The following is a 13,268-nucleotide window of genomic DNA, read 5'->3' on the forward strand; positions in this document are numbered from 1 at the left end:
ATATTTTTGTCCAGTATATGATGTTGTATCAAACAGGGTTACCATTTATGTCTCTTGGCACATTGCGTTACTGTACATGTAGATTCCATTCTGGTTATGCACCGGATTGTTTTGGTTGTTGGTTGTTTAATGCCTTACTGAGCAATATCCTATATACCTCATAGCGGTCTGAACTAGTCAACCCGGAGATAAATAACTTTAGCATCGATCTACGCAATTAGGATACGATGACAAGCAAGACAGCGAGACTGACCACCCGATCCTGTTAGTCGCCTCATACAACAAGCAGGGGTTGGTGGTGACCAGTTCTAACCCGAATCTACTCATACAACAAGCAGGGGTTGGTGGTGACCAGTTCTAACCCGAATGTACACGGCTTTAGCACTACGACAATGTTAATCCATTCCTTAGAATTATAAAACCTCATACCAAATTGGAAACGGATAGCACTTATAGTTTTAAAGTAAAGTTACCAAACACCGCTCTACATTTTCTACCAGACTATACGACAGTCTTATCCATCCCTCGATCAGCAAAGTTTCCAATAGCATGGACCTTACAAATGCTTCATACAAACATATTTTTTCAGTCTTCACCTGTTTATTTCGATTAAACGAAGAAACATACATCATGTGAAACACGGGTTTGTGTGCGCTGGCAGTTGGCCCCTTGCCTGCAGGTCCATCAAACCTTGAATGAAAAGTACACGTTTTTGATAATTGGTCGTAATTTTATAGATATATGTCTGGCTTATGAGACTGGCGATATTGATTTATTTGGTGGAGAGTTTAGACTAATATTAAATACCTACATGAACTGATGTTTAGTGTATACTCTGTCTTATTCCCATGATTCATTTTCAGCTAAAAGTATGTGCTTTGATCGCACAAGTACAAAAAGTTCTTTCCGATCACGATGGTACGGAAAGTACCGATGTTTGCCGAAAGAAAATGGAGATCTGTCATACCCGCTAACACCGACTGAAACCCAGCATTGTAGTCGCAGGCGACCTCGTTGCGGACGTAGTCAGACCTGATGTCGGCGTAGTTGCCCTCGTTATCAGGACCACCCACGAGAGCGCCCGTGAGGACGTTTTGGTTGGGACCGGGGTTGTTGAAGTCGTTCCAGTTGCAGGGTTGGCTGAGATCAGAACTACAGGAGCTGAAATATACACCGGACAAAGGTCATGCACACTGTCTGTTGTTTAACGCTACAATCAACAATATCCCAGCATTATGACGGCGACCTGTATATGATCGAGTATGGATCAGACAATCCAGTGATCACTGATTAACATCACGAGCATCGATCTACCCAAATAGGATACGATGACATGTGTCAACCAAGTCAGCGAGGCTGACCATCTGATCCTTTCTGTCGCCTCATACGACAAGCATGGGTTGATGAAGATCAGTTCTAATCTGGATCTTCACGGGTACCATACCACCCAAGACTGTTTTCAGCGAGAAAAGGACTGAAAAGAAATCTCTGGTTCTATGAGAACAGACTAGCTATTCTCAAAACGATCGTATCCCTACGAACTTCTTAAGCCCATTCCTAACACATTGGCTACGATTAAACTTAAGAATTCTTAGGGCTACGAACGTTTCGGGATTAAGGGCCCAGCACGACAAAAGACCGCCAACTGACGCTTCCACACTTACTCGTTACTTCACGTTCTCACTCGCTCACCACCACCCCTCCCCTACTCACCTGGCACGATGATGTGGCCGCTGTGGCGGGTGGTTGCCATACCCAATCACGTAACTGCGGCCGGCTTCGTTGGCACCCAACATGTAGTCTATCTGAGACAGCGCCCACTGCCTGTACAGTGTTTTCTCAATACCGACATCAGCTGCCACCATCGCTATCAGAGCCGCGTTGGCTGAAACAGACCCATAAACATACAGAAACTTATGTATGTATGCAAGCTAGACCACGTTCTTCTAATCGAGAGGAGGTGTAGTGGCCTAGTAGTTATAGTGTTCGAAGGCCAGGTTCGATTCCCTACAATGTGTCACCCGTGAAGGTCAGGGTAGAATAGGCCTTCAGCAACCAATGCTTGCCATAAAAGGCGACTATGCTTGTTGTAAGAGGCGACTTACGGGATCGGGTGGCCAGACTCGCTGATTTGGCTGACACATGTCATAGGTTCCCAATTGCGCAGATCGATGCTCATGTTGTTGATCACTGGATTCTCTGGTCCAGACTCGATTATTTACAGACCGTAAAACTAATCTCACTCACTCACTCATTCATCTACAATGTGTGATGCTTATTTCTGGTGTAATATTTTTGGAATTTTTGGAACTTAAGGAACTTAAAAGTCAACTCATTCACCAACTCACTAACTCTCTAACTCCACTTATCGAGAGTCCAGTTTCAAGGGGTTTGGTTCCCATACGTGTAGTATGTGAAGGCCCTGTCTAGTTTCACCAGCCGTATTCACTCACTAAACGCACGTGACGTGCTGGGCACCACTTCTACCGTGTAAATGGCATACACTAAGAATGTTGGTGGAAGTGTTAACATTTCGATGTGCGCCATATGTGAAACAGTTTCGAAAGTCTCTGCCAAAAATACCAACCAACCCCCACCCCCAAATGCAAATCACTCACAACAACTCACCTGCCACAACTCAAAACCAAAACTGACCCACTTCAACTCGCCCATCTCAACTCACCAGCGTCGACTCACCCCTCAACTCACCGACCTTAACTCACCAGCGTCAAGTCATCCACCTCACCTCACCAACGTCAACTCACCAATGTCATCTCACACACCTCAACTCACCAATCTCATCTCTCCCACCTCAACCCACCCACCACAACTCAACCACCTCAACTCACCAACCTCAGCTCATTCACCTCACTTCACGCACCCCAACTCACCCATCTCGACTCTTAAACACAACTACATCAACTCATCCACCACAACTCACCAACCTCAACTCACCCGTCAAATCACCGAACTCAGCTCACCTGCGTCAACTCATCTACCTCAACTCAGCACCTCAACTCACCAACCCCTGATCACCCACCTCATCTCACCAACATCAACTCACCCACCTCGACTCACTCACCTCTACATTACCACCTCGACTCACCGAACACTACTCAGTAAGTTAAACTCGCTCACCTCACCTCATCCACCTCACCTCACCCACCACAACTCACCCACCTGAGTACCGAAGGGAACCCCAACTGGCATGCCACGTGAGCCCACAAGTAGGAGTCTTGGTTACAGAAGACCGATACCTGTTGACGAAGTTCTCGACCCGGGCCTTCAGACTATCGTCAGAGGGATTGGCCTCGTACATCAATAGCTGCCACAGAAATATTCCAACATTGGCACATGAAATTGTATCTGACACTACGGAGATTGATTGACTGAGTATCGTTTTACGCCTCTTTTACAAATATTTCAGCAATATCACGGAGGAGGAAACCAGAAATGGGTTTCACACGCTGTACCCGTGTGGGAAATCGAATTCGAGTCTTCAGCGTGACGAGCAAACGCTTTAACCACTAGGCTACCCCACCCCTCTCTTCACAGAGACTGAAACATAGAGATCAATTGCATGCATGTCTGCATGATGTTGGCGCTTTTCGTACACGCGATATGCAAGTTATGGGTGAGTTTAGTTTTACGCCTCGTTTATCAATATTCCAGCAATATCAAGGCGGGGGAAACCAGAAATGGTCGTCACACACTGTATCCATGTGTGGAATCGAACCCGGGTTTTCATGATCGCATTAACAACTAGGCTACCCCATGACCCTCCATGATATGCATGGAAAGATCACTAACCATAACACTAAGGCCGATTTACTATTGTTGTTTGCTGCTTAAAGCCTCACACCGCCATTTGAAAAGTAATTTTGACAGGTGAAACATTTTGAATACACGTTCAAACTCATATTTTGAATTTATAACGATATAGGGATATGATATATAATTATATAATCAAACTTTCGTCCCGCGCAAAATTCTACGCAAATTTTATAATACATGCTTGAGGTTTGAAAGATCCATATTACATCCCGTTCAAAATTTTTAAAAGTAAAACAAAGAGTGGATACCAAGTATATGCTACTCAAAAGAGGTTACGAACTACCCTATGCTTTAACATCACTGGCATGCCATTAACTTTGTTCCTTAACTTCTTTTGAATGGTACAGTCTAAATGTACCTGACATCCGACGTTCTTGTTGTCCCAGGAAAACTCTACTTGGTCGTTATAGGAAATTAACTCCATAGCTCGCTGTTCATACACTGTCTCCCCCGTTGCCTTGTACAACCAGGCAGCGGCCCAGCAAAGTTCGTCCTTGAAGCCGCTCCAAGAACTAAGAGAGACAAGCAAAGTGCGTGAGATTAATTTTACGCCGCACCCAGCAATATTCCAATATGACAGCGGTCTGTAAATAACAGAGTCCGGATGAGACAATCAAGTGATCAACGAAATGTACATCGCTCTGAGAACCGATGACATGTGTAACATGAGTCAACGAGCCTGACCACCCGATCCCGTTCGTCGCCTCTTATGACAAGAAAGGGTTGCTGAAAACCAGTACTAACCTGCATCTTCAGGGGTGCGCTGATCAGGTACTGCTACTGCTGTTATATGTGTATAACGAACTGACGGATACAACGATCTGATTTGGGTAGCGGTCACCTACTGGATATTTGAGTCGAACAAACTTTGGTGATAACTAACAAAAATTAGTTGTCCTTTTGAGAAAACTACATTAATAACTCACTAAATTACCTGTTAACACATATCGTTTTCGCGACGTTGTGGGAAGGTTGTAGATTGGTAACGTCATGACACAACGTCGTCACAACGTCAGTATTACGTCATTTCATACCGTCATGTCACAACGTCGTCACAACGTCAGTATTACGTCATTTCATACCGTCATGTCACAACGTAATAACAACGTTGCAAATTTACTCTGAGGAAACGTTACGCTTTTTGCTCTTCACAATCTCATAACAAGTTTCTTATAACCTCTTATCACAATAGTTTCCTGTAAAACGTTTCACTTTGAGATTCTTTCTCATACCTCACTATTCAGCAACAGCATCATAAAACACAAGACCAAAGCAACATACAAATTGACGAATAAACACTGAAGTGAATTTATGTTTTTCCCACAACTATTCAACCATTAACGCCAATAGATCGTTAAAACAACGTATACGTCACCATCAAATAACTTATCCTTGTGGCGACGTAAAAATGACTTATCACAACATTAGGACACAAAGAGGAGTCCACAGAATAACGTGATAACAACGAAAACATAACTTTGAGCCAACGTGAAATTGTAAAGTTGGTTATCTGTCCTTCTAAGTTCGTTGTAACCGAAGTTCACTATACGTGTAATCCAGTTGCATTGGTCCATCAGGAGACACCAGAAATGGGCTTCACTCATTGAACACATGTCGGCTCTTTGGCGAGACGAGCGGACGCTTTTATCACTAGGCTACCCAAGAGTCCCGTGACCCATACACGATTACAGGGTTCATCAATAAACGCATCTCACTTGTAGAAGTCTCCGGCCGGTACGCTGTTGGTGTATGTCCCCCTGTTGTTGTAGGCGAAGTCGTACAGAGACCTGGCGTTTCGCAACAACCTAGAGGAGTAGCCCTGGTCTAGATCGTGATAATTATAATGATATTAACAAGAATAGTAATAAGAGTAATAATAAATATCTTAATGCCAAAAGCACCACATCATCACATAAGAACATTAGAAATATTGACAAACAAGAACAATATTCAATGATTAATGTTGATTGCACAACATAGCCAATTTTCAGCCAAGATTCGCATAGTATCTCATCAACAAAATGTGCACTGAGTAATACATGTATTTATAAACTAATGTCACAGTATCAACAGTTATAGGGATAGAAATCAACTGTAATGGTGAGTGAATTTAGGTTTACGCCGCGCTCGGCAATATTCCAGCAAAATACATTGTTACAAATGAATACTTCCTGACTACCCTTAAAAATAAGTAGTGGAACTCCATTTTTGATTTATTATTGAACACATTTGGACATATATCATCGTCAATCAATGTTCATATGATAATAATTATGAATGTTTTGAGAGTGCATCATCACTTACACTTCCTAATGACCATAGTTTGTACAGGAGTCGCTCTTGAAAGACGATTAGTGTATGACTTGAAATTACATGTGTACGATTTTCTAGAAACAAACACACTAACAACTGGGTGATGCAAGATGATTGTCGAAATGAATGCTCTACAGCGGTTTATCGACCTTCTTGAAAACCGTTAACATCATAATGACATGTCTATGGGGTTACTGCGTTTTGTACGTTCATACTTTGCGTTGTGTTTAGAGGTAATGATAAAGAGAAATGGTGGCGCGCCCATATGTCTGTCTTTGAAAAGTTTGTAAACGATTTTACTTCCAAAATGAAAGTTGAGGTTCCCCTACCTTATGTAGAATATATATAACAGTTGTGCATTACAGTTATTATTACTATTAAATTTAGTGTTAATTAACATAACACTGTTAATTAAGCACACCAAAGTAAATACTGCGCACAAACATATTAAATAAGGATAAAAGTAACAATATGGTAAAACTAGCTAGAAATGACAGCACCAAAAAGACGAAAATATCTCTCAGCTACATCCGAACGCGTCGTATGTCGTTTCGTAGATCTGCTCTGTAAAAACAATGAATAGTTTTCTGTTACCTTCACTTCTGAAAGCTATTGAAGCTGCGGCAAATGCAGCCGCAGTTTCGCCGGTTACGTCACTTCCGGGGCTGTAAATGGTGACCTTGTAGGAGGGTCGTGCTGAGGTCATGTTCTCAGGCCTTGTCCACTGAGAGTGATCCGCATGACCATCCCCGACCTGAAAATGACGTCCGTGGACGGATATTTTTATTTCAGTTCTACGTGGTTAAAATAATCTGGTGCTGACAAGATTATTCACTTCAGCATGAACTATGATTAGTATAGGATCACACATGTGAGAAGCTTCTGATATAATCAGCATTAATTGGAAATCTCTCGAAGAACAGAGGAAACTGTATTATTCTGTTTCATGCAACCACACAATTTAAATATTAATAAATAGTTAATATAATCCATGGAGCCGGCCATGAGAAGGCAAATCAGTTTTTACCAGGACATGCTGCGCGATACCACATACGGAAATGCATTGAGCTTTTTTCTGTCTGCATTGGTCCACAGGCAAACTGTAGCGCAAATGGGGTTGCGCAGCATAGAGAATATGACAAGGCTACGTGTATGCGAACGAAGCGAGCAAAGGTTGCCAACGTACTTCCCTCACTTCGGATACAAAAATAATATTTGTCATGTCAAAATAAAATAACGCGACCATCAAAGATACACTCCCATTTCCTCACTAGGTTGTGCTCTCGCATACCCATGTTTAATAATTTTCTCTATGCTGCGCGACCCACTTGCGCTACAGTTTGCCTGTGATTGGACATTTTAAGTTGTTCACTGGTCATGAGGGAAACAGAGGGGTCATCGAGGGTACATCACCGCGTTTGGCCCCACTGGCATTGGTTAACGTAGTTAACGTACCGAGCAACTCAACGTCAATTTTGAATTTGTTTGAAGCACGGGTACAAAAATCGTTTTGAAGACGATTTTGCAGGCAAGAAAAATAGATGTAGAGTTATCTCCCTTCAATCGGTTTGCATTCGCCAAGCATCGGTAATTTCCGCACATTATACGTGATTCAATGTTTTCTGAGCTAAAGGATTAATATCGCGAAGTACCAAATGAGTACAGCATTCACAGCGGAGTACATAAAGTAATAGAAGAACCCTCAGCCAATCAGAAATATATCTAATTTCTTCTGAAATAATAGGGAACTGACCTGCGCCCAGTATTCATTGTGGTCACTGTCCCAGCACTTGAGCAAATAGTCCAGTGGCCACCTCAGTGAATCATACACATTGGTCAGTTCGCCAGCTGCCTGGTACCCTGCCTTGAACTGGATCAACCCCCAGGCCAGCGTTGTCGTGGACCACGCCATGGGGAAGTTGAACTTGACATTATCGCCAGCTGAACAACACATGGGTAGGTAAGAGAGAGGGAGGGTTCGAGCGAGTGAGTCTTATGGACATGTTGATCACCATATCATTTAGAACACAGTGTCAAAGTTGTTTGTGGAGGAACGCTACAAGTGATGAGGTCTTGCGCTTTGGTGGAAACCACGACTACGGGTGTGACACTCACAGGGATTTGAACCCATAACCCACGCGAATTGGGCAACTAAACAGTTGATATGTGGGATGTCTAAACGAATAATGAAGAAAGAGTCGGAATCATAAATTATAAAACAATAAAATGACTTTCATGGTGATTTATTGGAATGTGTATCTTGTAGTACTCTACTGATTCTGACCATGACATATACATGTACTGACCATCATACCAGCCTCCGGTGAGGTCTCTGTTGTTGTCGCTGCCGTCACTGAGAGCGGAGTCAGCTCTCCATGGTATTCTGTTGGTTGAAGGAAGGTGCCCCGATCTCTGGGCCTCATAGAACAGAATGGATTTCGCAAGGACATCTGCGTAAGCGACTGATTCGGTGGCTAGAATGAGAGAGCCAGTCATTCAATGAGCAGGTGTGAAGAAAAATTGGTCTCCAATGCCGTGATACTGCTGGGATGTTGTAAAAACCTGCGTAATACAATACCCACCATCCATGGATAATCCAGTAATTGTCCAAATGGAGGATTATTAACAATTCATCAGATGTGCATGCCCCAGTCGCATCATCGATGGTGTTGCTAGTTGGGTTAAGAAGTGAGTTTAGTTTCACGCCGCACTCAGCAATATTCCAGCTATTTGGCGTAAGTCTGTAAATAATCGAGTATGGACCAGGCAATCCAGTGATCAACAACATGAACATCGATCTGCGCAATTGGGAACCGATGGCATGTGTCAACCAAGTCAGCGACCCTGACCACCCGATCCCGTTAGTCGCCTCTTACAAGAAGTATAGTCGCCTATTATGGAAAGCATGGGTTTCTGAAGGCCTATTCTACCCCTGGACCTTCACAGGTCTGTTGCTAGTTGAACCACCGGAAGTGCTTTCAGAACCTCTATTGGTGCTACCAGTGTTGCCGCCATTGCTGCCTTCAAAATTATCAAAATCCATCTAAAACGTCAAGGCATAGGGGCTATTAATTTTCGCATTTCCCTCATTTTCCATTGTCCTTTCAAAAAAGAAAACATCCATTCAAGCCGATGACAGATGAACAGTGATAACCAAAGTGTGTCGTAACATGATATATGATATATATCATATGATATCACTTATGTTACGTTTTTCAGTTATGAGAGGACCCGTGAAGGTCTACCCGGGGTAGAATCGGCCTTCAGCAACCCATGCTTGCCACAAAAGGCGACTGTCTGTCGTGAGAGGCGACTAACGGAATCGGGTAGTTAGGCTCGGTCGTGAGTTAAGGTGAAGATTACAGCAGATTTTGTAATAGGAGTCAATCTATCATCTCTTGTGCAATGGAGAGCATCTTTGTGTGGTAAATCGCGAGACTGAATTGATAAAATATATCATATGGCTGTAGTAAAATGTCTACTGTCAGGCAAAAATGGCATCTATTTATGATGGCTACAAATGAAAAACCAATAAAAGTAATACGATGTGAAATAAGTGATTTTGATACGAGTGTCACAGCTGTGTTTTAGACCTTACGGTGAGAGTTTCGGTAGCTGTTTCAAGCCTAGGACGTTTTGATAAGGTATGTAGTTTTTTATCAAATCACGTGTATATATTCAAGAGCATATTATATTTTGAATTGCTGGTTGCTTCATTAACCAATCTACACTGTAGAAATACATTTCGGTGTATTTACAGCGGTGACAAAGTGATGCAGGATACGAGTATAAACAATTTCCACTTTCATGAAACTCTCAAGCAAGATCATGGTGCTAACAAACTAGCAGATATCATGTTCTGGCTGATATCACGTGTATATTACTGGTATTACCTGGGCAAGGTTGGCCATCAGAAGATGTCTTCGTGAAGACTAATTTTGATATCTCGACAGGGGACGACCCAGGGACATCAGCGTTGAAGCCGATGCATAACTCCTGTCCGGCCGATCTTTCAGCGTTACAGGGCTGGTTCTTGACGTAGTATACACTTCTGTTTGATTGTGGCTGTGTCAGCAGGAAGTCACGGGACTGTTGAGACAGAATATATGGATCCATTAATGCTGCGGTTGTTTGTTTTTATTTTGACAGCAATGTGGCTGGCAAGATTCAGGAAAAGCATGATAAATATGCGTATCTCGCCTTTGAAATGTCTCGCTTGCATCCCAAGTACCCCGTCGTCAGGCTCCCCATTATTCCCATGGTTTGGTACCTCCTGATCTCTTGGAACTGATGAGTAGAGTGGTTGTCCACCGGGGGTACAGACCTTCTGACACTGTGGGTAATGCAAAAGGCTGCAGTGTTGGGGAGCCGTTATGTTCTCCGAAACGTTCTCGGCGGGTTCGACTAGACAGCGTTTCCTGGGATAAACCCCATTCGCTGTCTGAACTGCGTGTAGAGAGGGCGGGACCCTCAGCTGCTGCGCTGCGCCTTACGGGCCTGACTGTTTTTATCTTTAAAACATAATAATGATAAATGAGGTTTCTCCGTGATGAGTCTAGTTAGGGGAATTTTATTCCCTGAACCCAAACTCACTGAAACAAGAACTATTTGCTGGATAGGGTTGTGCCTTAAAATAAGATCATCAAGGAATCCATGTCTAAACGACAAAATGCAGTTTGGAAGAAATTCCTTCTCCGAACTGTCAATTCCCTTAAAACAAAACTAAATGTTTGGACTGAAGAAAAAATGGGAAAGGAGGAGCACAATCAAAGAAAATAAACTCTTAGAAATAATGACAAACACTTCTACAGGCAATTAAAAAATGGTGTTGGTGAGCATGATAAACGGCCTCCCATGGATGCCAATGAAGGGTTCTGGAAACAGTTGTGGTCTGTCCCCTGCACTGTAACCTGGAGGCACCATGGGTCGATGATTATGACCATGCAATGCATGAGAGAGTAACTAGGTCGTTTGTCTGTTACATCTCACCAGATTGCCTGAAAGGTGTCAGTAAAACGTTCGCATGCCATACAGCTCCAGGACATGATGGTGTAAAAAACCTTGCAGTCAACTTTGTGTGCAGACTCTTTCACTGTTGTCACAACCCCTAGTGTGCAGTACACAACCCTGTGCACTTAAAACACACAACCTTGTGCACTATGTGCCGTTGTGGTGGACATCCAATGATCGAGGGAAAAAAACAAAGCGTCCTTGAGCAGTTGAACCAACTAGATATTGGCGCTATACAAATATTTAATAGTATAGTATATTTTCTCCCAGGAGATATCGTTTTGACAGTAGATTGTGTACAATGCCTTGAAAATGCTATGGCGTCATGAACGAGGTGACGTCACAATGCACGACATCGCTTCACGGTAAGTCGTATGGCACCACCGTGTTCAGAGATTGACATTTTTTTATTGAAAACCAGTGAAGGGTGATTTTTTATGATAACGTTTACATCAAATATATCAACACTCGTTGATGAAAGTAAAAATAGTCTAACTTTATCAACTCGTGTTGATATAATTGATATTGGTAGAGCCTTGGATAAGATTCTCTATGCACTCACGGTGATGCTCACGACGTTGACGGAAAAGACCAACTTCATTTCCCAGCCACACAGCTTCACGTCTGGGATGGCGCAGATGTTAGCGGCGACGCCCCCGTTCCATCGGGTGGGAATAGTGTAGGGGAAGTTGGTGGCAACAGCCAACGGAAGCAGGAACACTCCAAATATAACACTGAAACAAATTCAACGACACCAGTTGCATATTAATACAAATGGCGTCATTAATTCTTGGCGATCAAGCACCTCACTCTGATAGTGTGGGTTCCAATCCCTGGTGCTACTCAGCCTCAAAACCAAAGCTAAGGAGTAATATTAAATGTAACACATGTCAACATTTCTGTGTAAATAAGATGTATATTCGCGGTGGCTGAGTGGGTTAGATGCGTGACGTGCGATAGTGATTAGGTGCCTGACTCTGAGAGTGTGGGTTCGAATCCTGATTAAGTCCCAACCCATAAACACTGCAATAATCTCTATTTCACCAAGAAAGTGTGATCCCGCATATAACACACGTCTATATGGCATTTTGTATTCTTTCTAAATATGTGACATGAAACGTCAGCCAGTAAACAACAAGTCTCGACTATCCACTATACAGAATTCCCCTGGGCCTAAAAAGGTAAATAGTGACGAAACATAACAGATATTCCCCCAAAAGTAGGATTACCTGCCTATAGCACTACAATATATTCCAAAATGACCTTGAACCCAATGTCTTTTATGTTTAGAGAAACAAATGTAGAATATAAATGAAGCATTATTTTGGGCTGAAAACATTCACCAACCTCATCGTGAATTCTGCAAATCTGATAAAATGACACTCACTACACCTGTATTTTGTAATGACTTTGTTATATACACACGTACATGTTTGTCCCAAAGTATATTTGTTCACCACCTGTAGCACCTTGTGACACAATTAAACCCGCTGATTGGTCAACACCCGATCTCCCAGTTACTCGACGGCCATTATGCAAACCAAGTAGAAACATAAAAATATGTAAATTGTAAACAGAAATATAAAAATATGTCCTTGGTGATTTAATCAAAGGGAAATGCGTCATACCATACACGTGGTTTTAGATAAAACACTGTATTATTCAATTGATCTCATTTCCAAACGGGCTATGTCAGCATGAGGGACCCTCGACAGATGTTAGCAGTATGTCATATGGTCCGTTAATGCATCTTGTTCCCCAAGCATATAAGGCTGGAACAGGTTCAACAAACGCACGCCGTCTAGACGACTGTTTGTGTCGTAAACAGACTTCGTGAGGTGTATCAACATGCCAGCAGATGGTTCACCCATACGTTACACTGGGTTGGAGGTCCACCAGGGCAAATCTGCATTTCTTGGAAATACAAGAGACAGACTCCTTTTCAGAACACAACATATATACATTTATCCTACCTCACACATAAATGCTGTTTTCTGATTGGCAGGGCCATTCAATGTACCTCGCTTACAACCGAGTAACATTTGCTATATTACCCGCTGAAAATGCCGAACAGTGGGAGCTCGTTTTGCATTTGGGCTGCACCCTAACTC

General features: G+C 42.7%; 1 protein-coding gene across 1 annotated transcript; it reads right to left on the reverse strand.

The window, feature by feature from the left end:
- Positions 1-863: 863 nt before the first annotated feature.
- LOC137267747 (uncharacterized) lies at positions 864-12,509 on the reverse strand. The gene is made up of 11 exons (XM_067802196.1): positions 12,505-12,509; positions 11,720-11,891; positions 10,041-10,236; positions 8,454-8,621; positions 7,901-8,088; positions 6,742-6,901; positions 5,550-5,658; positions 4,193-4,346; positions 3,181-3,325; positions 1,714-1,885; positions 864-1,161 (listed from the first exon to the last, which is right to left on the reverse strand). The coding sequence occupies exons 1-11, from the start codon at positions 12,507-12,509 to the stop codon at positions 864-866; spliced, it is 1,767 nt and encodes a 588-aa protein (XP_067658297.1).
- Between the last annotated feature and the right edge of the window lie 759 nt (positions 12,510-13,268).

The sequence above is a fragment of the Haliotis asinina genome, chromosome 16 (assembly GCF_037392515.1).
Source record: "Haliotis asinina isolate JCU_RB_2024 chromosome 16, JCU_Hal_asi_v2, whole genome shotgun sequence".
Classification (NCBI taxonomy): Eukaryota; Metazoa; Mollusca; class Gastropoda; order Lepetellida; family Haliotidae; genus Haliotis; species Haliotis asinina.